The sequence below is a fragment of the Numenius arquata genome, chromosome 6, assembly GCF_964106895.1.
Source record: "Numenius arquata chromosome 6, bNumArq3.hap1.1, whole genome shotgun sequence".
In the NCBI taxonomy this organism is placed as follows: Eukaryota; Metazoa; Chordata; class Aves; order Charadriiformes; family Scolopacidae; genus Numenius; species Numenius arquata.
Genome location: NC_133581.1, coordinates 67,202,897 through 67,230,576, shown reverse-complemented (window position 1 = coordinate 67,230,576; position 27,680 = coordinate 67,202,897). Strand labels below are relative to the sequence as shown.

The 27,680-nt window shown below is 53.5% G+C and overlaps 2 protein-coding genes across 2 annotated transcripts; one reads left to right on the top strand and one right to left on the bottom strand.

Moving 5' to 3' along the window:
- Positions 1–601: 601 nt before the first annotated feature.
- On the top strand, positions 602–12,905 carry RTRAF (RNA transcription, translation and transport factor). Its single transcript, XM_074150013.1, has 8 exons — positions 602–737; positions 2,150–2,274; positions 3,369–3,468; positions 4,695–4,781; positions 5,692–5,780; positions 7,878–7,946; positions 11,269–11,317; positions 11,944–12,905. The coding sequence occupies exons 1-8, from the start codon at positions 677–679 to the stop codon at positions 12,096–12,098; spliced, it is 735 nt and encodes a 244-aa protein (XP_074006114.1). The 5' UTR covers positions 602–676; the 3' UTR covers positions 12,099–12,905.
- Positions 12,445–27,680, bottom strand: NID2 (nidogen 2). The gene is made up of 22 exons (XM_074149598.1): positions 27,477–27,680; positions 26,091–26,399; positions 23,033–23,265; positions 22,360–22,772; positions 21,615–21,764; positions 21,292–21,537; positions 20,530–20,730; positions 20,141–20,359; positions 19,727–19,870; positions 19,301–19,429; positions 19,064–19,207; positions 18,435–18,554; positions 18,115–18,351; positions 17,302–17,538; positions 16,892–17,113; positions 16,562–16,731; positions 15,608–15,737; positions 15,259–15,430; positions 14,588–14,745; positions 14,184–14,307; positions 13,300–13,412; positions 12,445–13,212 (listed from the first exon to the last, which is right to left on the bottom strand). The coding sequence occupies exons 1-22, from the start codon at positions 27,678–27,680 to the stop codon at positions 13,202–13,204; spliced, it is 4,086 nt and encodes a 1,361-aa protein (XP_074005699.1). The 3' UTR covers positions 12,445–13,201.

Here is a 27,680-nt window from a genome sequence, read left to right as displayed (position 1 = left end):
GCCCTACAGCTCCCCAGTCCATCCCAGTGCTCCCCAGTCCAGCTCGGTGCTCCCCAGTCCAGCTCAGTACTACCCAGTGCTGCCCAGTCCATGCCCTACAGCTCCCCAGTCCATCCCAGTGCTCCCCAGTCCAGCTCGGTGCTCCCCAGTCCAGCTCAGTACTACCCAGTGCTGCCCAGTACAGCCCAGCACATGCCCCACATCTCCCCAGTCCATCCCAGTGCTCCCCAGTACAGTCCAGTGCTCTCCAGTACAGCTCGGTACTCCCTTGTACAGCCCAGTACTGCCCAGTACAGCCCCGTACAGCCCAGGACAGCCTAGTACACGCCCCACAGTTCCCCCGTCCAGCCCAGTGCTCCCCAGTGCTGCCCAGCACAGCCCAGCGCACGCCCCACAGCTCCCTGCTGCGGCCTAGGCCCCGCCCCCAGCCCGCCGGAGGCCCCGCCCCCTGCTCCAGGCCCCGCCCCTGTCGCTGTCCGCCCGCCGGTGTGTCAATAAAGCTGGCTGAAGTGCCGCTTCCCCTCCCGGCAGTCCCCTCCGCCCTCTGATTGGCAGTCAAGGCCGCCGCTCGTCGGGAGCCGGCCAATAGGCGGGCAGAGAGCGGGGGAGGGGGGTGTTCCTTCCTGTCCGGCGCGGCGAGCGGCTGGGCCCGGCCCTTAGCGGCGGCAGCGACGCCATGTTCCGCCGCAAGCTCTCGGCGCTCGACTACCACAACCCGGCCGGCTTCAACTGCAGGGGTGAGGGGCTGCGGCCGGGCTCCGCGGGGTCGCCATCTCCCCGCCGCTCTCCTCGCGGACCCGCGGCCTTGTCCCCCCCGGGACGCCTCTACGTGGCCGGGGGCTGCCGGGGCCGCTCGCCCTTCCCCTTGCCGTTCCCTCGCCTCAGCGCTTCGGAACCCGCCCGCCCTCACCCCCTGTTCCCCTCTCTCCCTGTGTCCCGGGCGAGGAAGGAAGGTTAAGGCCGGGAGGATCTGCTGGGCTCTGGGCGTTAGTGCAGCTCTCTGGGCTCAAATTGAGGGAAAATCCCCAGTTTAGGCCGGGAAAACCGCGACCTCCAGGCATTGCAGCGGTTTGCTCGATGTGTTTATCCAGCGCGATCAATTATAAGCTTCGAGTCATCTGTTTAATAGGTTGTCTTTTCTTCATTGCCTTGGTAGACTCGCTTCTCCCTCAAAAGACGTTGTCTACTGGCATTTTCTTTTATTCTAGGTCTTAAATTCCTTTATCATTCCTTTTTATTTTTTCCCTTTGAGGTTCGTTTTGTGGGTGTAGAAGTTTTAAAAGGTCTTACTGAAAGCTTTCCTTCGCGTGTGTTGTGACCGTGTCTCTGTTTCTTACACCACGTCGGATAAAAGTAGGGCACTTGTATCGCCGAGAAGATGCTTTTGAGAAGCAGAAGTATCATTCTTATCCCTCATGGGGGAAATGGAGTGCTTACCCTACTCTGAGATGCAGAAGGATATTATACTCGTTAACTCGGGATATTAAAGGTCATCCAGAGCCCAAATATCACAGCTGGTTTTTGAGGTGCCAGTAATACCCCAGAGCTGTAATCTGCTGTGTCCAGAAGTGAATTCCGTTGGTGAAGCACAGGTGCAGACTAATTGCTCACCCAGTACAAATAGCTTTGTTTGGACCACAGTCGCTGTATTGTGGAATTCCTGCTCCCAAATAAACGGGATGTTGGGTTAATAACCAAGAAAAACTGAGTCAACAGCGGAGGAAGAAAATGTCTTTGCGCAGTCACGAGTTGTGTGTGTTGCTCTTTGGAAGAGACAAGGGGGTGGGTGTGTGTTACTGCTACATGTATCATGTTTGTCCAGATAACGACATTAGGAACTGAATTTCTCTATCATTGTTTCATCTTCCCTTCTTTGCTTATAACTATATTCCCTCCAAAAAACACCGATCTGTTGCCTGATGCGTTTTGTGTGGTCAGTCAGCCGTAGCCAGTCTGACTTGAAAAATGGAAAACACTCAGTGTTGAGTTTTAGTCTGAGGTTATCCTGGCATATGGGATTTTAGCGTAAAGATCTTTCTTTATGGTAAAATATGAAAGCGCTCGGGGGCACCAGTATTTTTTTGTATTAATTGGAGTTTTGCCCTTAAGATATTGGTTTAATTCTTGCTTTGTTTACTTTTCCCAACAGATGAAACAGAATTCAGAAATTTTATTGTCTGGCTTGAAGACCAGAAAATCAGACATTACAAGATTGAAGACCGAGGGAATTTAAGAAACATACACAGTGACGACTGGCCCAAATCGTTTGAAAAGGTATTTTGTTGATTAAAACACAATTTTAAATGACGATTAACAGCTGCTGTAGTTGTTGAGTGTAAATGACTCTGAATATTTGTCCTGTATGTGAACTTTTACGTTGCTAGGAATGTAAATGTTTTATTGAAGCTAAACTGTAGGAGTTAAGAAGGTAGAACTTTTTGTACATAGTTTTCACTCAGCTTTGATTTTGCAATAGGTGGTATCCATCCTAATCTGGGTTTTGTCTGATTTGATTCAGCTCTTGAAATAGAAAGAAGATTCACTGCAAATAAACAGCTTTTTGTGCGTTAAAGATTCTTATGTACCGAAAGGAAAATGGATTAGGCTAATGTACTCTTAGGCTTTGCAAGCACGTGGAAGAAAGCTTCTGCAGCTCATCTCTGCACCTCCTGTTATTCCGGAGAGATGATTCTCTGCTGCTAGCGCAAAGCATGGCAGGCAGCCATCATTTTGTGAGTGATCTCCTGGGTGCTTGGGAGCGTTTTGAGTCACCGCAGGGCTGTTGAGCTTTCTCTCTTGGTTCCCACTCCCTTTCTCTCCAGACAGCCCTGCGAGGAGCTGAAAATGCTGCTCCATAATGCTCAGTGCCTGTTCATCTCACTTTATTTTTTTTTTTCCCCCTGGACCTGCTTTCCTTGCTTAACACCCAGGAGGGTTGGAGGTGCAGTGCTCATGCCTCCTCATTTTGTCCTCTCCTGTTGTACACAGTCTCTAAGAAAGGGAAAATTATTTCCCTTTGTTTGTTTTTTTTTTTTCCAGGTGGTTTAAAGGCAGGGTTGTACCCCAATATCAGTAGCGTGAAAGCTTTAGGTGTAGCCTCCTTCCTCCTCCCTGTTTTAGATGGGAAAGTTTTGCTGTAATTTTTACTCTGTCCTTTCCCCTTCCCGTGTCTCTGCTTACTATGTGAAGTGAACAGAGAGCAAAGAAAGGAGGTACCTTTGGTTCCTCTGGTTGCAGTCTGACAGTCAACATTTCTAACAACTGTGAGGTCTGTGGGAAAGTAATAGTTTCCAAAACAGTTTTGTGCTCCTGGCTAATTCATACAGGTCAGTAACATGTACTTGTTTTCTCCTCTTTCTACTCCACAGTATATGAAAGACGTAAACTGTCCTTTTAAAATACAAGAACGACAAGAAACAGTGGACTGGCTCCTCGGCTTAGCGGTTAGGCTCGAGTATGGAGATAATGGTAGGGGTGAATATATTTAATATTTCCAAATGGTGGGGAAATGTGATTTGCTGTTTAATTCTATGAAGCATCCGCCAAATTTAGACGATGTCAAAAGTATATATTGCTTTCTTAAATGCGATTTCATCTGTTTGATTTCGCACCGTATTCGGATGTGAACTCTTTCTCTTCAGCTCAGCTCCTGTGGGACAGTGCAGTCACATACTTGTGTTTATTACTTCATTTCTGGATATAGCAAACCCCATTGTATATATTTATACCCTTCTTCCTGTGGGATTGCCTTTATGAGAACTCACTCTAAAGTGTATTAAATGCATTTTCTTTAGTACTACATTTATTTGACTAAGTTATTCTTAGACCCTTGTTTCACAGGGAGTAGATCCTGAACCCTTGGGAACTAGGGCAAGGTTAGGGAAAAAAAAAGTTGAGTTAAATCTCAACAATCGGCAGCAGTTTCATTTCCTTATAGTGGGAGTGCGAATACAAATGTAATTACTGGTGGCAAACGTAATAAGAGCCAAAGTGCTATTTTCCATTACCTTTAATTCCTGCGGGGCTGAGGTCTGCCCAAGATGGACATGGGATATAAATACTTGGAATCCGTAGAGCTGGTTCTCAGTCCCTGATGATGGAGAAAATGAGCTGCCCGTGACTCAGGGGTGCATGGAGATGGAGGAGACGGGAGGTCCCGTCCTCAAAAGGCTTGAAAACTCCCTGTGTGGGTTGTAGATCAATGCTGCAGCAAAGCCCTTTGCTGGAAATGTTTTACTCGCTGATCAAAACCAACTTCAATCTGTAGTTCTTGAGCCCTACATATGGTGCTGATGGAGGCAAAGGGCCAGTGCTAGTTGAACTGATGGATTTTTAAAAGGAGTAGAACCATAAGGTGCAGCTTGTTCAAGCCTTCTGGGATGAAGACTCTGGGAAGAGCCTCAATCAAGAGTGTAATGCGCTATGTAAGTGTGGAGCATGCTCTGATGCTGCTCTGGGATAGCACGTCAGCTCTCTGCAGATGGGAGCTGTTAGGGGAGCTTGCTAGAAGGGCAGCTTTTGGGGACCTTAGTAGGGAGCTCCAAAACATCAATTTATAAAGCCAGAAGGCTCTTGGGCAATTGCCACACCCCAAAAATACACCTATTGCAAACTACAGCTTCGCTCTAAACTTTTAACTGGTTCTCATTGTCATTAGCTCTAATGGTCTTTGTGTTTGCTTCTTAATTTAACAGCTGATAAGTATAAGGATTCTACCCCTGATGGTGCTAAAAATACTGACAACACAGCAAAAAATGCAGAACCGCTGATTAACTTGGATGGTAAGTGTGCAGCAACCTGCTCTATGGGTGCATTGTGTGTGAGAATGTGTTCTGTGGCTTGTGTGATGCTTTTTGCTACACTACTGTGGTACATAAAACTTTATAAAGCCCAATTTAAAGCTTTAGGAAAGCAGAGTTCATATATTTTTTTACTGCTGGATCAAACCGCCTCTCTGTGAATGGTGTTTTGAGAGTTACTTTGAGTTGTTTGCACTCATCTGCGTTCCCACCAAAGGGAAGAGGAACTGCTCCGTGTGAATCCCAGGTGTCTGGATGTGCGCTGATGCAGAGCTTTTCCTGTTGGGGGGAAAAAAGGGAAAGGCAGAGGGGGGAATCTTTCCCAGGAGAACGAGATTCCCAGAGAATTGATGAGATAAGAGCCCTCCCAACTTAGTCATATCAAGTGATGAGGAAGCAGCTGAAGGGTGTTTACCTTAACAGCTCTAATGAGTACTTACTGTGGCCTAGGGTGAAATAGGAAGATGCCTTTTGACTATAGACTCTAACATTTTAAAAAACCTCAAAAAACTAAGGAAATGTGATAGGAAACTATTTACTTCAATATTGTCACGTATTGCATGTTGGCTAGGTCTTCCCCAACTGTACCTCTCATAATTGATTTATTCTTTGTGACTGCTAGGCACATTCATAATAAATGGAAGTGGTGGAAAATAGCCACTAAAATTAGCTCTAAATCCCCCAAATCTTCTCCCATTGCTCCTTCTACAAAAAAGACAGCAAGGAATTGGTCCTGCCCTCACCCAGGCGGCACAGTTCTGCTCTGCAGTGATAGAAAGACTTATAAAAGAGAATACTTCCATTTTAAAGACACAGGTTTCATGTGGGGTTGGGAGTATAAAATGCCTTTGGCACTGAAAACAATTTTTAATGATGATGGTTACTTTTACAGTGAATAATCCCGATTTCAAGGCTGGAGTGATGGCTTTAGCTAATCTGCTGCAAATTCAGCGACACGATGATTACTTGGTAATGCTTAAGGTGAGTTTCACAGTTTTTAAACCTTTCTTCCTTCTTTTCCCCAGTGGCTGGTGTGTGTGTGTAATAGCTTGTGGTGCCGTTACTGATAATTATTGACTTTTTAGGCACAAATAGAAAGTAAAACTTATCTGCTCGAAAAGGCACATGCAGGATGAGAACACAGAATATAAATCATGGAAATTTATGCAGGGATAATTATCTTGGTAAACAGTTCAACTGTAGCTGAGTAGTGTCATGATATGGAAACAAGTTTAGTTTTATTTGCCCCCAAAATAAACTAAATTCACTGAAAAAAAACAAAAAGGTCCATTCATTACAGTAGCTGTGATATTTGTTAAACTTATTTTGGAGAATCAGGACCAGGTTGGATGGGGCTTTGAGCGACCTGGTCTGGTGGGAGGTGTCCCTACCCTTGGCAGGGGGGTTGGAACTCGATGATCTTTAAGGTCCCTTCCAACCCAAACCATTCTGTGATTCTATGATCTGCAGCATAAGCTCAGCTCTTATTAGATAGAGCTCCTTCAGGTTCCGTACGGGATAGTCTCAAGGCTAGCAAACTTCATCTGGGTTCATCTAACTTGGTACTAGCAACGCAAAGAGAAAGCAGACTGTGTTTTCTGCATAAATATATTTATCTTTGTCACTGTTTCCACATTTTTAGTCTCCCTTTTTTCAGACAGAAGAGGTTGGACCACCAGCCTGATTTTTCTTGCTTTTAATTACAGTGAGAACAGGTTCCTGCAATGACAATTCATGTTACATGAACAACAGCCGTGCTAGTTTTCAGGGTTTTCTGATATTAGAATGTGTCAGCAAAACTCCTTAATTCCACGCTGCAATAAGCAGGTTTGCCGTGCGCCTGCAGAGAAGTTGTGATCCCTGTTCAGGCTTGGACACTCTGGAACGGATGCTTAGGGAAGGCCAAAGGGTGCAAATGTGCCACAGACATCTGGCCAGAGTGAGCAGAGAGATATCTAAAGTCCCATTTTATTCATTTAAATCTGGCCTGTTGATCAGAAAACATCTGTGTAGCAGTTGGATATCCTTTTTTTTCTAATGCAAAAGGCACTCAAAATTCTCTTTATACAGGGTCTGGTTTCACTGCTGGCATTTAAACTCCTCATCAAATCGCTCGTTTATCCAGGCTACTCCCTTCAGCTAGAAAAAATTCTAGAAGTATTCAGTGGCAACTTTCTAGTATGTTCTCAACTTTAATCATGACCAGAAGCGGGAGAAATCTTGGGAGAGAAACATGAAGCAGTAAGAACGGTTCTGTGATTCTTTTAAGACTGCTTCTGTCACATTTGGCTACTTATCAGGGAAAGGCTGAGGAATGTGTTTGACAGACCCAGTTCTTTCTGGTGGAAGTCTGCCTGCATGGTATTCCTTCAGTTATTTTTAGAGGCATTTAGAGCTGTAGGTATCAGTAACTGATAGCTCTGATAGGATTTCATGCTATGTACAGCAACCAGTAAAAACAGATGTGCAGCAGGATTGTTAAAATCAAGGGTGTTCTTCTTCCTGTGTCTGAAAATAATTCCTTTCTGCTCTCAGTCTTTTTAAAACCCGGGTGCGTAGCCTTGCTCCGGGTTTCTTTGCATGTGGAAGATGGTTCAGCACTTACTGAAAGATCCCAATAGCAGGAATTCCTTCCTGAAGAAGCTATATTGATTCTTCATTAAAGGTGTGCAGTCTCAGAAAAATAAAAATGGTGCTGCCGTTTTGGGGTCACAATCAGCTCATTCTGGGAATCACGAGCTTTTTTTGACCGTTCCGAGGACTTAGCAGTTTCTGACCCGGTAGTGGCTGAATTTAATACTGTAATATCCTTTTCTGTTTAAACTGCCTTCTCACAGCTCAAGAGACTACACGTGTGCAAGACTCTACTTGCAACAACAACAAAAAAAAAAGTGCTATTTGAAAAGATTTAAGGTCTGAAAGAGTTTTCCAAGAAACCTTTCACCAAGCTGGGGGTTTGAGGTTATGCCGGGTTATGATGTTTGGCTCCTTTCCCCTGGGAATAGCTGAGAAATGCATCAAGACATGGATTAATTACTCTCGCCTTTCAATGTTGTTTTTTTTTTTTTTTTTTCCTAGGCAATTCGCATTTTGGTTCAAGAGCGCTTGACGCAGGAGGCCATAGCGAAGGCCAGTCAGTCCAAGGAGGTTTGTATACACAGTGCACGAGTCTGGTGTTAATTATCCCATGTCGAGTAGGGAAGTGTGAGGCGTAAATGTCTGCCATCCCGGTCCAAACGGGGTCTGTTTAAACACTTTGTTTAGGAGGAGGAGAGGTAGAAACTTGCTTTATCTTTGCCATCCTGATTCTGAAAGGCCCAGAGGATTATAGAGAGTGCACAAAGTTTGGCTTTAATACAAATATATGTACCTGTATGATATATTGTGTAAATAGCTCTTCTCCTATTGTTATATTTGCTGGAGGATTACTCCTGCTGTTTAGTGCAGCAGGTCTAGAGCCTGAGAAGAAACGTATGACCTGGCTTTTCCTTGGAATCGGCAGCGTTGGCTGTGTAAACAGGTTGAAACATTCCTTGTATGGAGCGTTTTGCTTCATATTTACACCTCGTACACATGTAAGGAATGGGGTGTTGGACATCCAGCTCCTCCCTCCCCACCTTCCCCAAAGAGAAACAGTGAAGGAAACTTCTGCACTTAGATTTTGCAGAATTATTTTCTAACCACGAGCTGTCCGTTTGTATGATGTTCTGGGGGATGACTCTGGTTTTTCAGATTGTCCTTTCTTAAACATCCCAGTTCTCCAGCTCTTCTCTCTGGCGTTTGGTGCAGCAGCTGGTGGCACTGGGTCTCGGGCACAGGCAGGACAAGCAGCCTCCGTTGCTCTGCAGGTGGAGGTTTAGAAGCGTCTCCGCTAAAACAACTGGATCTGGACAAAAAGCACAGGTCCCATCATTTTTTCCTGGGCTGCTCAGAGCAGTCAATGCTTTATTTTATTACCATAATGCCGCTCATGGTGTTTACCAAGTGGCAGTTGCTGGTGCTCTGAGTTGCAGTGCGGTAATTACTGGAAGCGTTGGACCAGTAAATCAAAACTTTGGTTTTGTATATCCATAAAACCGTTAAAAGAGCAGAAAAATATGGAAGCAGCTGAGACTGCTGTAGTCAGTTTAGGTTCTATAACTAACGTTAATAAAAAGCTGCTTTTAGTTGTTGTCTGCGTAGCTGCACAGCTGACATGCAGGGATCAAAGTGGGATTTTTTTCGGTTAGTTTCTTTAAGGAATTGAATTTTTTCATGACCAAGAATTGTTCAGATTCGATAGATCCTTCGAAGCATCGTCAGGTCTTAGGTTGAAACGTCACTGTGTCCCTGAATGCGATAAATGTCACTGGGAGTGTATTCTCGTTAGGAACGACAAATTTCAAGTGGGGTGGAGAAGAGGCAGGGGGTTGGAGGCAGGAAAACAGCTTTATCTGTACCAGCAGCGATCATCAGCATCGTAATGTACCAGATGAATGAAGAAGATATCTTAAAAGCAGAAGGGAGTTAAGTGGGTCGCAAGATAGAAGGAGATTAAAAAATAAACCTCTTCTGATTTTGGCTGCCTCGTTAATGGCCAAAATACTAGCCAGTGACGCTTTGTGTATTAAGTCTTGTCCCTGGAAACAGGTTATAAATGTCCAGCTGCTGCATGGCAGATGACTTCGTATCCAAAATGTCATGAGTTGCATTCTTGGCAGTATCGAGACAGAGTGGGGAGAAGATAAAATAGATCCAGAAATGTTCCCTCACTGACGGATGTGCATGAGGAGTGTGCTGAGGAAACTTACACCGCTGCGCTTGTGGTTTAAATGTCCCAAATAAAATGAGATTTATCTTGTTGGGTTGTCAAGGTACAGTTTTCAAGATAAGACATGACACGTTTTATTTTAGATCGTTTTGAATGGCTGGTAATACAATATACTCAATGTCTAGACAGGATTCAAATTTATACTGACACTCGTAGCCTGTCCTGGGCTTTCCTTGCCTGATGAGTGGTTCCCAGGAAGGATCAACTACAACAAATACCCATCAGAATCACTTTAAGGATGCTCCCGAAGGCTGTACCGGGGGCTTGTTTAAAAGCACCACAAAGTGGGTACACTTCCCCCCTACTCTGAAATCTGGAGAGCTTTTTTCCCCTCCCACTCCCAGGTAATTTAGTTTTACTGTCAACACTTCCAGTTACTGACCAGTTGGCTGCAGTGGTCAAGCCCATTGCAAGCGTTTTGTGCAACAGTTTTAAATTCAATTTTTGGGGAATGAGGCTGAGAAATGAAGTAGTGTGTATGGTAACAGATCCAGAGGTGCTCTTCGCTCCTCTCCCTCTTTGAAACTGGTGCGCAAATAAATAAGCGTGTGCCTGGTGTGGTTGTAGCAGCAGTGGGTACCAATATTTAATATTTTTAAGATTGCAGCAGAACATCCATTTTACTGTAAAGGTGGTGGAAAAGAACCACTTTTTGAAAATGGGGCATTAGAGTTAGTTTCAATCAGCATTTAGTTTATTCTGAGTTGTTTTGATCAACTCAGAATTATTTTTTTTTTTTATATATGTCTATAAAAGCCTTTAAAAGAAATCCTCGCTGCTTAGAAGGTTTTACAACCCCATCATTGTAGAAATTAATGGTATTGAACTCCAATTGTCATGTAAGGCAAATGTTGAAAAAAGAGTTATGGAGGCAGTAAAAGCAAATTGTAAGATTTGCATTGTTTAAGTCTAATTTTATGTGCATGTTGGAACATGGCGAGGGATTGTTTAGCCTGACCGTTCCCCCACAGCTGGAGAGGGTAAAGGAGAGAGAGCAATGCTTATAAATTACCACTAATAAAACTTTTCCTCGTGCTGCCTTAATAGAGCAAATGTTTAGAGAATCGAATGGTTTTGGTTTATTCCTAAGCTTAACACTTGAGAAAATGCTGGTGAGGATGTTGATGGGAGGTTGCGAGCTCAGTGCTTGAGGGACTCGCTTGATTACAGGCAATTTTTACAACTCTCTCTCCAATCGGCCAGCGTTTGGAGAACTGGCAGCTGCCTAAAGGCCATAGTTCCTCAGAAACCCCAGTTTGTGCGTGCTTTTTGTTTGTCTGGGTTGCTGGATTGGGTGTTCTCTTCGCAGTGCTGTTGTTCGCCTTTTAAGGATCGAATGTGGGCAGCCTGTATCCAATGGGGTTTGCTTGACAAGTAAGGGGGGGGGGGGGGATTATTAAGCATGAAGATTTTTCCTTATTAATAACTCTGGGTTTGATGCTTCAGGCCACAAAGGCGCTGATTTAATCCAGCGTGATGGCTTTTGGAAGTTGTCACACATGTCTTCCTAGGCAAAACTCAAGCATCCTCTCCTCCGGAGTTACCTGCTTGTAGTATTTTAGTTTATTCATCACTATTTGATTTTCCAAACAGGCAGAATGACATTTCGATTTACATTTAAAAGTGGTGTTTTTGTTGTTTTTTTTTTTCTTTTCAAAGGGTTTGCCTGTTGCTTTAGAAAAGCACATTCTTGGTTTTGACACAGGAGGTAAGCAGTTCTCTTCATGTTACTTTCAAATAGCGATGTTTGCCTTTTGACGAGTATATTACTGTCAAATATGAAGATAATACGTACAGTAAAAAAAAGCCCAAATTGTCTTAGCAGCCTGTAGTGGAAAGAATTGCTCCCTCCCAGCTTGTTATTTACGAGCACTCCTCAGCGTTTTGTTTTGGAACAGAAAAGCATAAATCTTAACTGTGGAATAATGTTGTTTCAGAATCGTGTTTAAATAACAGCTTTTAATGGCAGCCGCGTTTGTGAGCGGAAGGAATGCACCTCCTTGCTGTTTGCTTGTAAATCTGCCTTCTACCAGCAGAGGCCCCTCTGGGCTTCTTCCCTGTGTTTTTAGCTGCATAATTTACCTAAAATCCACTCGGAGGCAGCGGGAATTGGCGTGACCCGATAGATTATTTCATAAGAAATAGCCAGATGACCTGGGACACCATTACCTGGCTTCGCTTTTACCCCCCCGTGCCCCTAAATTACCCATTTCATGCATGAAAGCCACAAGCAGGAACGAAGCGCGGAGCGTTAACTGAGATTAAGCTTTTCTTAAGACCTTCGTGTCAGATGAAAGCGCTTGATACGACGTCTCTTTCTGCCACTCCCCCCAGATGCTGTCCTCAACGAAGCTGCCCAGATCCTCCGGCTGCTGCATATAGAGGAGCTCCGAGAGCTGCAAACCAAAATTAACGAAGCCATCGTAGCAGTTCAGGCCATTATTGCTGATCCCAAGACGGACCACAGACTGGGGAAAGTCGGGAGATGAACAGATAAAAGCTTTTAGTTTCTCTTGTGTACTTAGAATTAGGAACTCTGTACAACTCTGGCATGCAGTTTGAAATTGTATTATTTTACTGTTTTGAAAGAAAACAGGAAATTGAGTTCTGACTTCTAATGAATTATCATTTTTCTTTAAATAAATGAAGCTGGGGAAAACACAGGAATTGTTCCGAGTAGCTCTGAGTTGGCAAATAGGACTTTTTCATTGTGTTTGGCTTTGTGTTGAGAAGGGAGTGTTACACAAAGGCCGCAGGAACGGCTGGCTCCTGGCTTGCTGCTTCTCCCCAGCCTCCCCTCCAACTGAAATATGTAAAAACTTAACTCCAAAGGGTAACGTAAAACAACCATTTTTATTCAATTATTGAAGTAACCTAGAAAAAGTGAAGCGTTACAACGTAAATGGTATTTCTGAACATGTATTGGTCTACGCGGGGTAGGTCTATGAAGGCACTTGGAAGAACCAACAAGCATGAACAGATCAATTCTAGCATATTCTTCTAATATAAATACTAAAAGACATGCATTGAAGGCAGTGGTGAAAATACAGACTTGTCTTCTGGAGGAAATTCAATGCCTTTGCCGTCTCCCGTAACTGTTCTGCACACTCTGGAGCACACACAGTCTCTGTCTTCAGGGCTGGAGATTTATTTAGACCCAGCAAGATACCGCATCCAAAGCTCCCCGTAGGCGCTTATAGTTTTGGAGAAAAGGACCCGTTGGTCAGATTGTCGAAACTTATTAAAAATGAATCCATCCTTCTTCCGATAAAATAAAATATTTGGATAAGAAAGCTACATTTTAAATTTGCTTGCATAAGCAAGAGTTAGAGTAATGGCCTAAGATTCACAGGACCATTCTTTTTTTTTTTGTTACATATCAATGTTTTTCACTTTTAAAAAAATACAGTAGTAAAGACTTGAGGTAATAACTTCAAAAAAATACTTGATAATCTTTTGCAGGAAAGTAGGTCTCTTCGTTGGCTTTGGTTAAGGGCTTTCTTCCCCCCCTTAGTTGTATGCAGTGACAGTTTTCTGGGTCTCTGAAGTTCTTTTGGGGTGCAAAGATCGTTGTGTCTCGAAATAGCAGTTACTATTTCCTTGCTGCGGAGAGAAACGGAGATCTTTAGGGTGTCGAGTATATAAATGCTGTCAGGTAATAACGAGGGGGCGGGTTTTCTTGTGCTTTACCTCCAGGGCAGTAGGGATAAACTGCGGTTATTCCGTAGAGATGGGATCGCTGCTCTGGAAGATACTCATCGGTAAAGGAGCCGGTTTCTTTATCGATGGCTATCACACCATCCCTGTTGAGAAAATGGGGAGAAGTTCTGTACTTGGCTATGAAAATTGAGGTGTGGGTGTGTTGGTTTTTTTTTCCCCATCTACGTGCATTTAAGAACAGAGGCAGCTAAAAAGATTGGTCCCAACACCTGCAGAACAAGTGGAAAGACATTTGCCCCATAAAATCTGCATCCAGCTCATTCAGTGCATTTCTCTCTGGCGATGCGCAGTCACAGAGAACGGCCTTCCAAGGAGAGATTATCTCCCTGAGAGGCTCCTCTAAGCGTGGCGAGCTTTTAAGTGTTTGTTGTAATCTGCTAAGATTTGATGGAAGTTTTGAGAGCTTCCAGCTGGAGCGGGAACAGAGGCGAGTTCCTGAGGGCCTTGGGTGACGGGGGGAGAGGGGACAGCTGAGGACAGAATCTTTCGACTTAAATCTAGATTCAGAAATTTGTGCCAAGTTTTATTTAAATAAATAAATAAAAACCACCGCTATTTCTGTTCCTCCCAGGAAGTTGGGCTTGTTTCTAAACAACGGTTCCGCGCTGAGATTTACAAGCGGGTGTTGTTGAACGTGGCACGGCAGGAGACCCGAGAGAACGCTCTGGTGAGATGCCGGGACTGGGGACAAGGGAATGGACTGGGGACAGTGTTTGTTTCCCCCCTCCCTCTGTCTCAAAGCCTTCCCTAGTGCGCCTCTGGCAGGGAGAGGAGGAGGCTGGCTCCTGGCCGTTTTGGGGAACAGAGCCCTGGCATTCCCAGCTGTGGGAAGGAGCGGGGTTTTCTTCCCTTACCTTCTCCAGTCCGTGTGGTAGAAGTGGTTGGCGTAACTGATGATGCTGAAGGGGTAGTTGAGGTTGTTCTGTACAACACGCCGGCCCGTGCCGTCGGGGAATGTGCACTCCAGGTGCTTCGTTCCTTTTTGAACACAAGACAATTTTACCACCTCCCCCACCCCCCCAAAAAAAAACCCCTCACCAAACACATTCACCAAATTTTGAAACACCTTCTCAGCCTAAGGTTCTAGAAGCAGCTCATGCCGGGAGTCCCCCAACCGTGTCACAGCAAGTATTTGGGGCAGGGACAGCGGAAAGGGGCAGAGAAACCCCTTTAGCAATGGGGTAAAGACATATAGAACTGATTTTTTCCCCCTCGAGGCTTAACGTCTCGTAGTCTGACCTGCCTTTGGTGACGTTACCTGCGTCTGCCCAACAGAGCAGCTTGGAGAAGGGGTCGAATGTCAGGCCGTTGGGCAAACCGATGTCCTTGTTCACCAGGACCCTCCTGTTGGCTCCGTTGACGGTGGAAGTTTCGATTTTGGGTGCTTCGCGATTCCAGTCCGTCCAGTAAAGGTTGCTTGGGAAATAATCACATCGTGAGCAAACAGGACACACAACAGTGAGGAGTGGTAGGAAATTATCAGCTTTCTCTTCGTTATTGGTTCTTGTCAGGAGAGAGGCCTGGTTTTCCCCCTTGAGGGTGCCTGAAATAAATCTTAATTTGATTTGAAAAAAAAAATCTCTAAAAGGAAACAAGAACGATGTTTACGACCCAAACTGCAGCTCCTAGAAGAGGGCGAGTCTTAGGAGTAGCACATTTTGTATCGCAACAGCCCCCCAGAGGCACAGCTTGTGTTTTCCAGCGCCAGGCGTTGTTTCAGAGCTTTTAAAAATAATGTACATCCTGATGCTGAAAGAGCTGGTTTAGCCAAATCCTGAATTATTAAATAAAAGAGGAGGTGGGGAACGGAGCCAGTCCCTCCGACGAGGTGTGCAATGTAGGAGGGCTGCTCCTAGGGTCAGGATGAGAACTTGGCCACCACCGCACGTGTCCAACCTTACAAATCCCTGTGGAACCGCTGCTGCTCACCCTCGGACGGGGTCCACCGCGATGGCCCGGGGGTTGACGAGCTCCGTATCGAAGAGCACCCGCCGTTCGGAGCCGTCCAGCCGGGCCGTCTCGATCTTATCCAGGCCGCTGTCAGTCCAGAACATGGATCGGCGCAGGTGGTCCACCGCTAGCCCCTCGGGGCTGATGAGACCTACCAGAGGGACAGACCTGGTCGGTGGCTGGGGACGTGAAGCTCCTGGGCCTGACCCACAGCGAAGTGTGGATGGAGGACCCCAAAGCAGGACATGCCCAAAGCTGTGATGGGCACAGAGTGGTGCGGATCCACTGATGTGGCTTTGGGCGGATGTCACTGGTGATGGGAACACACCTGAGTTGATAATGGTCTCTGGCTCAGCGCCTGGCTCCAGACTTGCCCGGCTTATGGTCCGGCCGGCCACATCGGTCCAATAGATGGTCTTCTCCCGGCAGTCATAGTCAATCCCCACCACGATGGAGCCCTGCCAGGGTTGGGAGAGGGACACGGTGTGAACTCCTGCCTGGGCCACGGCCAGGAGGCTCGATGAGCACCCTTATCCCACCAGCGGGCACTGAGAGCGCTCCAACAACAGGGAATGATGCTCAAATCCCTTTTACCCCCAGCAAATCCCAACACTGACGGGTTCCTACTTCACCCACCCCCACCCCCCCCGGGCTGAATCCCGCAGCAGAGGTTTCCAGGCCGGCAGTTGCAGGCACACACCCACGTCCAGATGGGTTGGAAACCCTTTGGCTGAAGGAGGGATGGCTCCAAGAGCGAAGCCAGCCCGAGGAATGACCTTCAGGATGGGGAGAGGGAATACTTGGCAAGGTGTTTGGGTTCCCCGGGGGGGCAGGGAGAGTCGTGGCCCAGCTTGCAGCGTTCCTCTCCCTTGATCTGGCCTGGCCGGAGGTGCACGTGGCCACGCTCCAAGAAGAGTCCGAGGAAGGGAAACAGGCAAGTTTTACAGTAGAGCCGTGCAGCTGGTAGCCCTGGGGACCGTGACCGATGGCCGTGCTCCTTCTCTTTGCAGGCAATCCCCGGCTGTGACCTGCCCCTCTACTAGGGACGGCTGGAAGAAGAAGGGAGACCTCTCCTCCTCCACCTCAGTGCCGAGGCACAGCCAAGCATCCTCACAAACCAACGGCAACCTTCACGAGGGTGACCCCCCCCCCCCCCTCAGACCATCACGGCTCAAGACAAGAGTGGTCCAGGGAGATGCGAGACACGGAGCCGCAGCATCAGCCTGTCCCCAAGTCCCTCCGTTGGTCCTGCACCCCCATCCCAGCGCTGGAGATACTCTACATGCAGGGAGAGCAGGGTCTTCGCCGCCTCCTTCTGCAGCCGCGTGCCGTTGAGCGGGAGGTACCCGATTTGTTGTCCCTGAGCGTAGAGCAGAAAGGTCCCCGCCGCCGGTGGGGACACGTCGGGCCGGGGTGACGGCCGGACGCTGGGTGGCGCAACGCTGGGGAGACCTGGCACATAAATTGGGGTGGGGGGGGTGGACAGGGAGAGATGGCTCAGGGAGCATCAGCCCCTCGGAGTCCCTCGGCTCCAGGGGTCCGTGCTGTGACAGATCAGGGTGGGGGGGGGTGTGTGTGTGTGTGTGTCACACTCGGGGTGCTGAGCTCTTACATGGTGGGGTGGTGCCGGGCTCCGAGCGGGTGCCCTGGATCTCCCTGCCGCTCTCGTCCACGCACCAGCAGTACCCGCTGTCCCCGTGGCACTGCAGGGGGGTGAACTCCCCCCCCGGCTCACACTGCGGCACGTACTGGTCGCGGCGGGGGCTGCCGCCGTAGTGCTCCAGCAAACTCTGCCGCCAGCGCTCGCACATGGTCTGGGGCCGCTCTGTGGGCGCTGGCGTGGGGAGGGTGACAGTCACCCCCTCCGGCAAGTTTGGGGGGACTCGGGGCTTTGCCGGGTCCCCCCTCCTTGCTGGGTGCCCCTCCACGCTGAGGATGCTGGAGAGGCACCAGGGGGTTGGGGTGCTGCTGGGAGGGGATGGCACCCCCCCTCTGCCTTTGTCCCCTCGGGGTGGCACTGACCTGGGTTCTCGCAGCGTGGCGGGGTGCTGCCCGGTGCCGTCCGTGTGCCGGCGATCTCCTGCCCCGATGCATCCACGCACCAGCAGTGCCCAGTGCTGCCGTGGCACTGGAGGGGCCGGTACCGACCCTCCTCGTCGCACTGGGGCACGTGCCCTTCACCCACCGGTGAGGGTCCCGGTGGCACCGCCCATGGGTACAGCCTCTCGTGTTCGCAGGGGGTCAGCTGCTGGATGGCCTCTGCCGGCACCAAACGCCACCACCCTGGGTTCAGGGGCTGCCGTGCAGGTACCCTGGACCTGCTTGGCCACCCCAGTTTGGCCACACTTCACCCAGGGCTGAAGGTGGTGGGTGATGCTCTGTTGGCACTGCTTGACCTCCTCCACTGGGCCAAGGGGTGGGGGCTGCCCCTCTCCAGCCCCCCTCGACTGTCCCCTCTATCCCAAGGTGACACAGGAGGTGTCCCAATGGGTATTGCCACTATAACCCCTGTGGGCCAGGGCACCCTAAAGACCCAGGAGCCCCCTGAGGTGCCCAGGCCATGGCAGAGAAGCCCCCAGGTTGGGCAGAGGGTCCCATCCGCTGGCCACAGCCCCCCCCGACCCCACTCTGCTGGTGACTGGGGCCAAAGTGCCACAGCCGTGCAGGATGGGCAGGGACAGGCAGGGCTCTGCCTGCTCCAGCACCTTCTCAACACCCTCCACCACCCACCACAACTCAGGGCATCTCCAGTGCCCGTCAACCTCACCGGATGCCAAGGAGATGCCCAAGGACCCAACCCACCTCCTCCCTTTGTCCCCTCGGGGTGGCACTGACCTGGGTTCCCGCAGCGTGGCGGCGTAGTGCCCGGTGCCGTCCGTGTGCCGGCGATCTCCTGCCCCGCCGCGTCCACACACCAGCAGTACCCGGTGCTGCCGTGGCACTGCAGGGGCCGGTACCGACCCTCCTCGTCACACTGGGGCACGTGCCCGTCACCCACCGGTGAGGGTCCCGGTGGCACCGCCCGTGGGTACAGCTGCTGGTGCTGGCAGGGTGTCAGCCGCTGCGTGCCCCCTTCCGCCAAAACAAGGGCAGAGTGAGGATGGTAGAAGCCACGCCGGGCAGAGCCAATGCGGTGGCGAGCCGGGCATCCTTACCGTGCGTGCACTGGAAGCCATCACCCTCGTAGCCCGGCTGGCACCGGCAGGAGAAGGAACCCGGCGTGTTGTAGCAGGTGGCAGCTGGGTGACACGGGTTTTCGGCGCACTCATCCACGTCTGCGCATGGGGAGGGTGGGGATCAGCCAGGCAGGGCACCCCGGCATGGTGGCACCCCGGCACAGTGCCATCCCGGCACGGTGGCACCCTGGCACAGTAGTACCCCAGCAAGGTGGCACCCTGGCATGGTACTACCCCGCACGGTGCCATCCTGGCACGGTGGCACTCTGATATTGTGGCACCCTAGCACGGTGGCATCCTGGCATAGTGCCACCCCCACATGGTGCCACCCCAGCACAGTGTCACTCTGGCATGGTGGCACCCCAGCATGGTGGCAAACCGGCACGGTGCCATCCTGGCATGCTGGCACCCTGGCACGGTGCTACCCTGGCATGGTGGCACCCTGACACGGTGGCACCTTGGCACGGTGTCACCCCAACACAGTGTCACCCCAGCACGGTGCTACCCCAACACGGTTCCATCCTGGCACGGTGTCACCCAAACATGGTGTCACCCCAGCGGGGTGCCACCTCGGCAGCCACCCTGCGGTCCCTCCCGCGTCCCCGTACCGGAGCAGTGGATGCCATCGCCGCTGTACCCAGGGAGACACTCGCAGGCAGGGCGTCCCCCGCCGCGGGGCAGGCAGCGTGCCCGGTCCCCCGGCGCGCAGGGGTTCCTCCCGTCCTCGCAGGGGTTGGGCGCTGGTGCCAGCGCTGCGGGGACAGGAGGGGGTGAGGGGGTGGCCGGGGTGAGCCCCGTGGGGCAGAGGGGTGGGGGGGACCCCGAATCACGGGGCTGTCACTTACGCACACACGCTTGCCCGTCCTCCGCCGGCCGGTAGCCGCTGCGGCACTCGCACCGGTAGCTGCCCGGCACGTTCAGGCAGAGGGTGAAGGGGCTGCACTGGCTCAGGCCCTCCGTGCACTCGTCCACGTCTAAAAGGGGAGACACCAGACCCCCCCCCCCCCAAGAGGTGCTGGGACACCCCCAGTTTCAGGGTCCGACTGCTCCCGGTCTGGGGGGAGACATCCTGCCCCAAGCTGCCTGTCCCACCTCTCCGCTTCCCCAGCACCTGCCTCAGTTTCCCCCCGTAATTCACCCCAATCCGTGGTGCAGCTCCGGGAACTCTTGAGACTCTGGATGCCGTGGCACGTCTCAGCGCCCCAAACGGCTGTGGCCACCACGGTGCCCCACAGGGGCACCCCCAACACCCGCCCGCAGCCCCCGCTCACCTCGGCAGCCCCGTCCGTCTCGGCGGTAGCCGGCCGCGCACTCGCAGGTGTATTCCATCCCCGCACCGGGCTGGCAGCGCGCCGGCGCCTCGCACGCGTGCGTGCCATCGTGGCACGGGTTCACCGAGGGGTTCTGGGCATCATCTGTGGGCAAAGGGAGGGTGTTCGGGGGGTAAAAGGCCCAGGAGACACGGGGAGCAGGGAATGACTGTTCCCACTTAAAGAATCACAGGATGGTTTGGGGTGGAAGGGACCTTTCAAGTCCATCTAGTCCAACCCCCCTGCCACGAGCAGGGACATCTTCATGCTGGGAGGACTTTGGCTCAAGCTACTTGGAAAACAAAACAAAAAAAACCAACCCAAAACCCTCTCTTTTGGCTTTTTTTTGGGGGGGGTGGGCAGGATGGAGCTCACCTGATGGTGAGCCGACGCGGGCAGCCAGGGCGTAGCGCAGGACGTGCTCCTGGCCATCGTAGAGGGCGAAGGCTCGTGCCACGCTGAGCCGCTGCCGGGCGGGCAGGCGGGCGTGCGGACAACCGGCGAAGGAGATGTTCTGGTGCAGGCGGTAGGACAAGGTCTGGTTGGCCGTCCCGGCGGCCAGGACGTACTCCCGGTGAGCAGAGGACATCACGGCTGCCAGACGGTGAGAAAAAAAAAACAAAACCATGGGATGGGGGAAAACCGGCTTCAGTGTCGATGTCTCTCGGATGGTGGGAACCGTGGTGGGGTTTGGGGTGGTTTTGGGCTGCTCTGAGTGGGGCATGCAAGGATGGGGTGCAGGAAACTGAGCGTGGGGGTCCTACCTGAGCTGGAGTAGTGGTAGAGCTCCTTGTAGGGAGCGATGTGGACGGTGACGTTCTCCGGGAGAAACGGCACCTCGCCCTGGATGTGGGTCTTCAGGCTTAAGTAGTTGTCCGGCCCCAGGCCCTCGGCCGTCTGAGTGACGTGGACCTTCTCCTCCCCAGGGTAGAAGGTCACCTCCAGGCTCTGGGTGAATTCGGCGCCTGGGCAGGAAAAGGGAACAGGTGGCATTTGGTTGTAGGAATTTTAGGGATACATCCCCGAAGCATCCTTCCTGGCTCCTGCGGCACAACCACGAGGGAGGGAGGTGACAGCCAGCTGAACCCCCAGGGAGGTGACTGGAGGAGCTGTGGGGCTGACCTGAACCCCCACCAGTTCCTGTGGGGTTCATGCCTCAAGCCACATGTCACCCCACATCTGCACCAGGCCACCCCATCGGAGCTGTGTCTCTCGGAGCAATGGGACACGGTGGCACATAGAATCATGGAATGGTTTGGCTTGGAAGGGACCTTACAGATCACCCAGTTCCAACCCCCTGCCCTGGGCAGGGACACCTCCCACCAGACCAGGTTGCTCCAAGCCCCATCCAGCCTGGCCTTGAACCCCTCCAGGGATGGGGCAGCCACAGCTTCTCTGGGCAACCTGGGCCAGGGTCTCATCACCCTCACACCAAAGAATTTCTTCCCCAGATCTCATCTCAATCTCCCGTGTTTCGGTTTAAAACCGTTCCCCCTCATCCTCTCCTGTCCCGCCTCCCCGCTCACCGGTGATGCTGAAGCCGTTCTCGGAGCCGGGCTCCTCCAGGGCGAAGAGCCAGGCGAAGAGCCCGCCGATGGGCAGGAGGGGCAGGAGTGCCCGGGCGGCGGGCTGGGGCACCCCGCTGATGGCCGTGTAGGCTCTGCCGTCGCTGCCCACGATGTAGGCGTGCAGATCGACGTCCTGGAAGCGGACGGACGCCCGTCCCACCGTCAAACTCCCGCTCACCTTCCCGTTGAGGCGATGCACGGCCCCTGGGCAAGGAGACGGGCACCCCTGGCAGCGGCCACCCTGGCACGGGGTGCCCGTCCCCGCCGCCCCCGCCACGTACCTTCGGGGAGGCACTGCCGCCCGTTGCCGTAGTAGGTGGCCCGGCAGTGGCAGCAGAAGCCGGTGGCGTAGTCGGTGCAGAAGGCGTGGGGGGAGCAGGTCCCGTGGTGCCGGGCGCACGTCTCCTTGCTGGCCGCGCTGTAGGTGAACACTGGGACCAAGGGGAAAGGGTTGGGGACACGGTGACAAAGCCATCCCTCCTGGGGTTGAGCCCTCTGCCACCCCTCTGGTCCCAAAAACACTGTCAGGAGATGGGACAGCTGGCCACAAAGATTCCCAAGAAAGCCACCCGGGATGCTGAGGGTTTCAAACCTGTTGCCTGATTTCAGGCAGAGCTGACAGATGGCGAGAGATGGAATTCCTGCGTATTTTTGGGACACAGCCGGTCAGCGACGGGGATTTTCCCCCCACGGACACGTGCCACGGCGGCTCCCCAGCCCTGGCCTCATGCTGGGACATGTCCCCTGAGCTTCCCATCCCCATTCCCGCAGCTTCCCTCCTTGCAACGTGGAGCAGAGCAGCGCCAACCCGGCGTCGGGGGGGGGGCACGTATGGCTCCGGCAGCCCCTTGGCAGCAGGATTTGGCTGGGAAGCCGGGGAAGGGAGCTGGAAGAGCAGCAGCTTGGCAGGAGCGATGCCAGCCCACACTTCGCTCCAGCCCCGGCTGCTCGGGAAGGGATGAGCCTGAAGGAAAGAGGCCCTTTTTTTGGGAGCCACCCGCCACGAGACGTCCCCCCGTGGCTCACCGTCGGGGTTAAAATGCACCTCTTCCTCCACGCCGACGCCGTGGTGGCCGGAGCTGTAGGAAGAGGGGTTGGCAGAATAGCTCTGCCAGGCTCCGCCATCCCTGTCGGGGTACAGCCGGCGGCTCCGCTCCTGCCCCGGGGATGCGGGAAGCCCCTTGGGGACAATGCCAAGCGGCGCCGGGGCGTGGGGACGGTGGTGGGAACGGGATGAGGTGGCCTCCGAGCCGTGGTGGGCCGGCAGCTCCGTGGACGCGTGGTCGGCGCGGCGGGTGTAGTCGGCGGTGCCGGGGCCACGATGCAGGGGGCTCTGGGGCACACCGGGGACGGGGAGTCCCCCGCCGCCCCCCGGCTCCACATGCTCCATGCTGCCCACGTGGAAAACCCACACGCCGGGTACCCCCGCGTTGCTCTCCCTGCGGGACAGCAGCACACGTACAGGTCCATCACAGCCGTGGTAGGAAACCCACCCCAAAGATGTCCCCCCCCCTCCCAGAACCCTCACCATGGACCCACAAATCCCAAAAAACTCCCGTGCACGTGGGACTAGCCCCCCCACCCCGACACAGCCCATCACCCCCAGCTTGCTCCCAGCCTTTAAAAGGACCCAAGGGCTGGGAGAAGGTGACCCTGCTCCCCCTGCCTGCCCCACATGTGCCCCCCCAGCACCACTCACCTCTCCAGTTGCCTCAGAGCCTGCTCGCTGCTGGCCAGGCTGTGGAAGAGCCCGTCCCTCTTTGGGTCATCGCCGTCCCCCCAGCTGAAGCCCACCCTGGCCGGCAGCTCCAGCTGGACGTTGTAGGACTCCTTGGGGCGCGTCCCCAAGAACTGGAGGCCATCGACAGGGTAGAGGAAGATGGCGTAGGTGTCCTCATCATCGTAGGCTATGACCGCCTGGAAGGTGTTGAGCTGCGGAGGGGAGAGGGTGACAGATGGACATCACATGGGGACAGAACCCCAGTAGAGGACTGGGGATGTGACAACCACCTCCCCGCACAGAGCAGGGCATGTAAACACCCCAAAAGAGCCCTCCATCACCCTGCAGACACCTCCTGAGGAAGAGCAGGAGCTGCTCGAGCACGGCCAAACCCCAGCACAATGTGAGAGGATGCTCAGCATCCTCCACGGGAACCCAGAACCCAGTCAGGCCACCCCCTTCTCAGCTGCATCGGGGCAGGGGTGTCCCTCAGAGCTGCCACCCAGGGCAGTGACAGCCCTATGCCATGCCCAGGAGCATCCCTGGCCAGGTAACCCATGCACCGGGAGCCCCTTGCTCCCGTCCCCCTCCTCCCATCCTGCCCATGACACCAGCAGCCCCCCTCCATCCCATCAGCACCGGAAGAAAACCTGCCCCCTCCCCTCCTCTTCCCCCCACCCCGAGAACAATTTTAGCCCGGTTTCCTCCGGAAAAAATATGCGTGTGCTCCCGCCTTCCCCCCACCCATACATCCCGCTATAGGCACGCTGGCTGCCTGCCCTGCCAGCCTTGGGGCCACCCCAGGGAGGGGGGACCGCAGCCGCGACCCAGGGACGGGTGGGCTGCAGGGCGAGCACAACCCTTACGAGCCACTGGAGAATACACACACACACACACACACACACACACACACACACACACACACACACACACACACACACACACACCCCCAGGCACGCAGGAGCGGGTCTTCCCGAGGAGATGCCGACGGCAGCAAGTGGGCAACGGCGCCCGAGTGAAGGAAAGATGATGAAATTCCCAGTTTCACCCCCAGAACAGTGGGCGGGGGGCTCCCCCCACACCACCCCCCAGCGCAGGCCTGCCTGTCCCCGCAGCGCCAGCTCCAGTTTTGGGGCGCAGGGCCCCCGGGGGCATCGCAGGGTTTCCCAGCGGGATATAAAGAGCCTTGTTGTGCGCGTCGCACACTCGGGCATTCAGAGACCCCGTGCAAAGGCAGCCAAAAATCTCGAGGGGGGGGGGATAAACACCCCCCCCCCAAAGGGCTGGATTCCTCCCCCACGCAGCCAAATCACGGCAGCAGCTGCAGGATTCATTTTGCCTTGTGGTGGGCGGCGAGGGGGGACCCGGTGGGTGACACTGCTGTGCTGGCACCGCAGGGCAGAGAGTGAGGGGGGGGGCAGCCCCCCTCCTTCCCCTTTTGCTCCCTGCGAAGGGGCAAATTCCAGCCCAAAGGGCATTTTTTTGCTCTGGCAGAAGCGGGGTCAGCTCTCGCTCCGCTCCACAGCCCTGGAAAAATGTCACTGCAGGGACGAGGAGCGTGTCCCCAAGGAGTTGGAGGGGACGGGGTGGACCTCTCAGCCAGGCAGGACCCACAAGGCAGGGGGGAGCCTCTAACACTCCCCCCCCCCCCCTCACCCCCCCATCTTAGCCCATGTTTCTGCTTTCGAGGCTCAAAAAGGATGAGCCGTGACTTTCCAAAGTCGCCGGGGGGAAAGGCTGCGAGGTCACTCCCGGTTCCGAGCAGCGGGAGGGCAGCGTTGCAACAAATGGCATATTTTGTAAGTAAAAAAACCTGGTGTTTGGGGAAGTTTTTCAGCAGTTTTGGCTGGGGGGGGTGGGGGGGGTGGGGGTGGTGGTGGTCAGCAAAGCACGGGCAGAAGCTGCAGTTCAGTGCCTCTTGAACAAAGCCTTCCCTGGAGCTGCCCGTTTCCAAGCGAGACCGGTTTCATTTTAAAACCTGGTCCAACTTCTCGGAGAGGAAAATAAAAAAAAAAAAACAAAAAACCCCGATTGGGAAGAGAAGAGGAGGCTGCGTTCTTGATGGCGGCGAGGTCGCTGCGAGGCCCCTGATGGCATCTCTTCAGCTGCTTTCCCAAGTTTTAAATTAAAGGAAAAAATGTGCGTTGTTTCCTTCCAAACCTCAATTTCTTCCCCTGCTTGGCTTCTCTCTCAGCAACCCGACTACTGAAGGGCCCCGGAACGGGGGAACGGCTCCTGGTGGCCCATGGGGACCCGGTGATGGGCTTGGGGTTCAGCCCACCCCACCGCGGTGAGAGCCTGTCACCCACGGCAGAGCTCTGGCTTTTCATCACCAGCGTTTTCTTCTCGCAGCTCATCATGCTCAGCTCGTTTCAAGAAGCCTGTCCTGCCAGCAGAGCGTCACCGTCATCTCCTCGGCACGTCATCAGCCTAACGTGACAGCTCCTGCCCCAGCAGCCGATCCAGTATTTTCAGGGAAACATCCACCCACGCAGAAGCCTTATCAGCCCGTGGGTGGAGAGCATAGGTCACCTCCTCGACCCTGTGGACCACCTACGAGCTTGTTTTCCAGACACAGAATCAATCCACAGTGGAAATTCTGAAGCTGGTTCCTTGCCGGTGGTATTAATCAACATGTGGGCAGAAGGAAGGACCAGCCTCAAGCTACCAGCAAAAGGTCTGGAGCCCAATGGGTGACCTGGGCCACAGCTCCCCCTGGCCACCCCTGTCCTGCAAAACCAGAGCCGCTGGCACCATAAAGCTTTGCCTGAAAAGCAGGGAAAAGCCTGAGCCCCTCCGACCATGGAGTTGAAGGCAACCTCTAAAATTCTGCTCATCAGCAAAGCCTCCAGACCCACCATGGCCGCAGCTCCATGCAGAGAGGAGAAGCTCCATGTCTCCCTCAATGCTCATCCGAGGCTGGACCCACCATCCAGCTGCCCAGAAAGAAGAGACCGAGCGTTTTGGGTGCTACACAAGGAAGACATCCTCTCACGACACGTAGGATGGGCGTCCAACCTCAGCCCATAGGCCTCACCTTCTTGGAGGGCTCGGCGTCCTGCGAGAGCTCCTGGTAGGCGCCCACATCCTCCCAGGTGGCAATGAACGCATTGGTGGGCACGAAGGAGCCGGCGGTGCGGGGGAAGCCAGCCTGGATGTAGCCCGCAGCCTGGCCCAGCACGGCCGGAGAGTCGTCTTGCCGGTAGTAGATGTTCCCTCTGTCACCGGAGGTGTCCAGGTCGGCCAGGAAGGGAGCGATGACGGGGAAGTCTGTGGGGAAATCGTCATCCACGTACTGGGTCTCCCTGGGGAAATCCTGGGTGGAGATGACCCCGTTGGTCCCCACCTGCAGGGAGAGCGGCGCAGGGTGCTCAGGAGCTGCAGAGGTGTCTCCACCAATTGGTCCCCCCACCATGTCACCCCCCTCCCTGAGCCCTGAGACCAGGTGGCCCCATCCAGCCGGGGAGAAAACAAAGACCTCGGGCTTCTCCATCCCCCAGAGAGCTGCAGCTCAGGGGCCATCCCAGCTGCAGCCGCTGCTGGCGGGGAAACAGCTGCGAAGGAGAAAGCCCTCTTGTTCCTCCGCAGCCGGAGCCACCAGGCAGGGGACAGAGGGAGCGGGGTGGAGTGGGGAAAGGGATGGATGGTGAAAAGACACGTGCGGTGGTGAAACCAGGACACGTATGGAGGGGCAGGGGTGGGGAGAAGGAGTATGGGGGAGCTGGATGTCAAGGGGAATGGCTGGGGAGGAAGGATGGAAAGATGGAGGGGGGAAAGACAGAAGGAGAGACAGATGGTGGGACAGAGGGATGGAGAGGAGGAGGGTGGCATGGAGAGACAGGGAGGGATGGAAGGAGGGAGGGATAGAAGGATGGAGGGAGAGAAGGGTCGAGGGAGGCATGGAACGGTAGAGGGAGAGATAGAAGGAGGGAGGAAGGGACAGAAGGATGGAGGGAGGGACAGAAGGAGGGAGGGAGGGAGGGATAGAAGGAGGGAGGGAAGAATGAAAGGGTGGAGGGAAGGATGGAAATGTGGAGGGAGGCATGGAAGGATTGAGGGAGGGAGAAGGATGGAGGGAGAGACAGCAGGGTGGAGGGAAGGATGGAAATGTGGAGGGAGGCATGGAAGGATTGAGGGAGGGAGAAGGATGGAGGGAGAGACAGCAGGGTGGAGGGAAGGATAGAAGGAGGGAGGGATAGAAAGATGGAGGGAAAAATGAAAGGGTGGAGGGAAGGATGGAAGGAGTGAGGGAGGGATAGAAAGAGGGAGGGATGGAAGGATGGTGGGAGAGGTAGAAGGATGGTGGGAGAGACAGCAGGGTGGAGAGAGGCACAGAAGGATGGAGGGAGGGATGGGAAGATGGAGGGACAGGGGAAGATGATGGAGAGAAGGAAGGGGGGCCGGGGGGGAGGAGGGGACTCACGTAGAGGCGGCGGGCGGCGCGGCCGTAGAGGCGCAGGGCCCGGCGGAGCGGTAGCCCGGGCGAGCTCTCGTCGTCGCCGGGCCGCAGCCGGGCATCGCCGCGGGCCGGGCCGTGCGGCAGCAGCCCCCGGCGGGGCAGGGCTGTCCCCACCGCCACCACCGCCGCCGCCGCCACCGCCACCGCCACCGCCACCGCCAGCCGCAT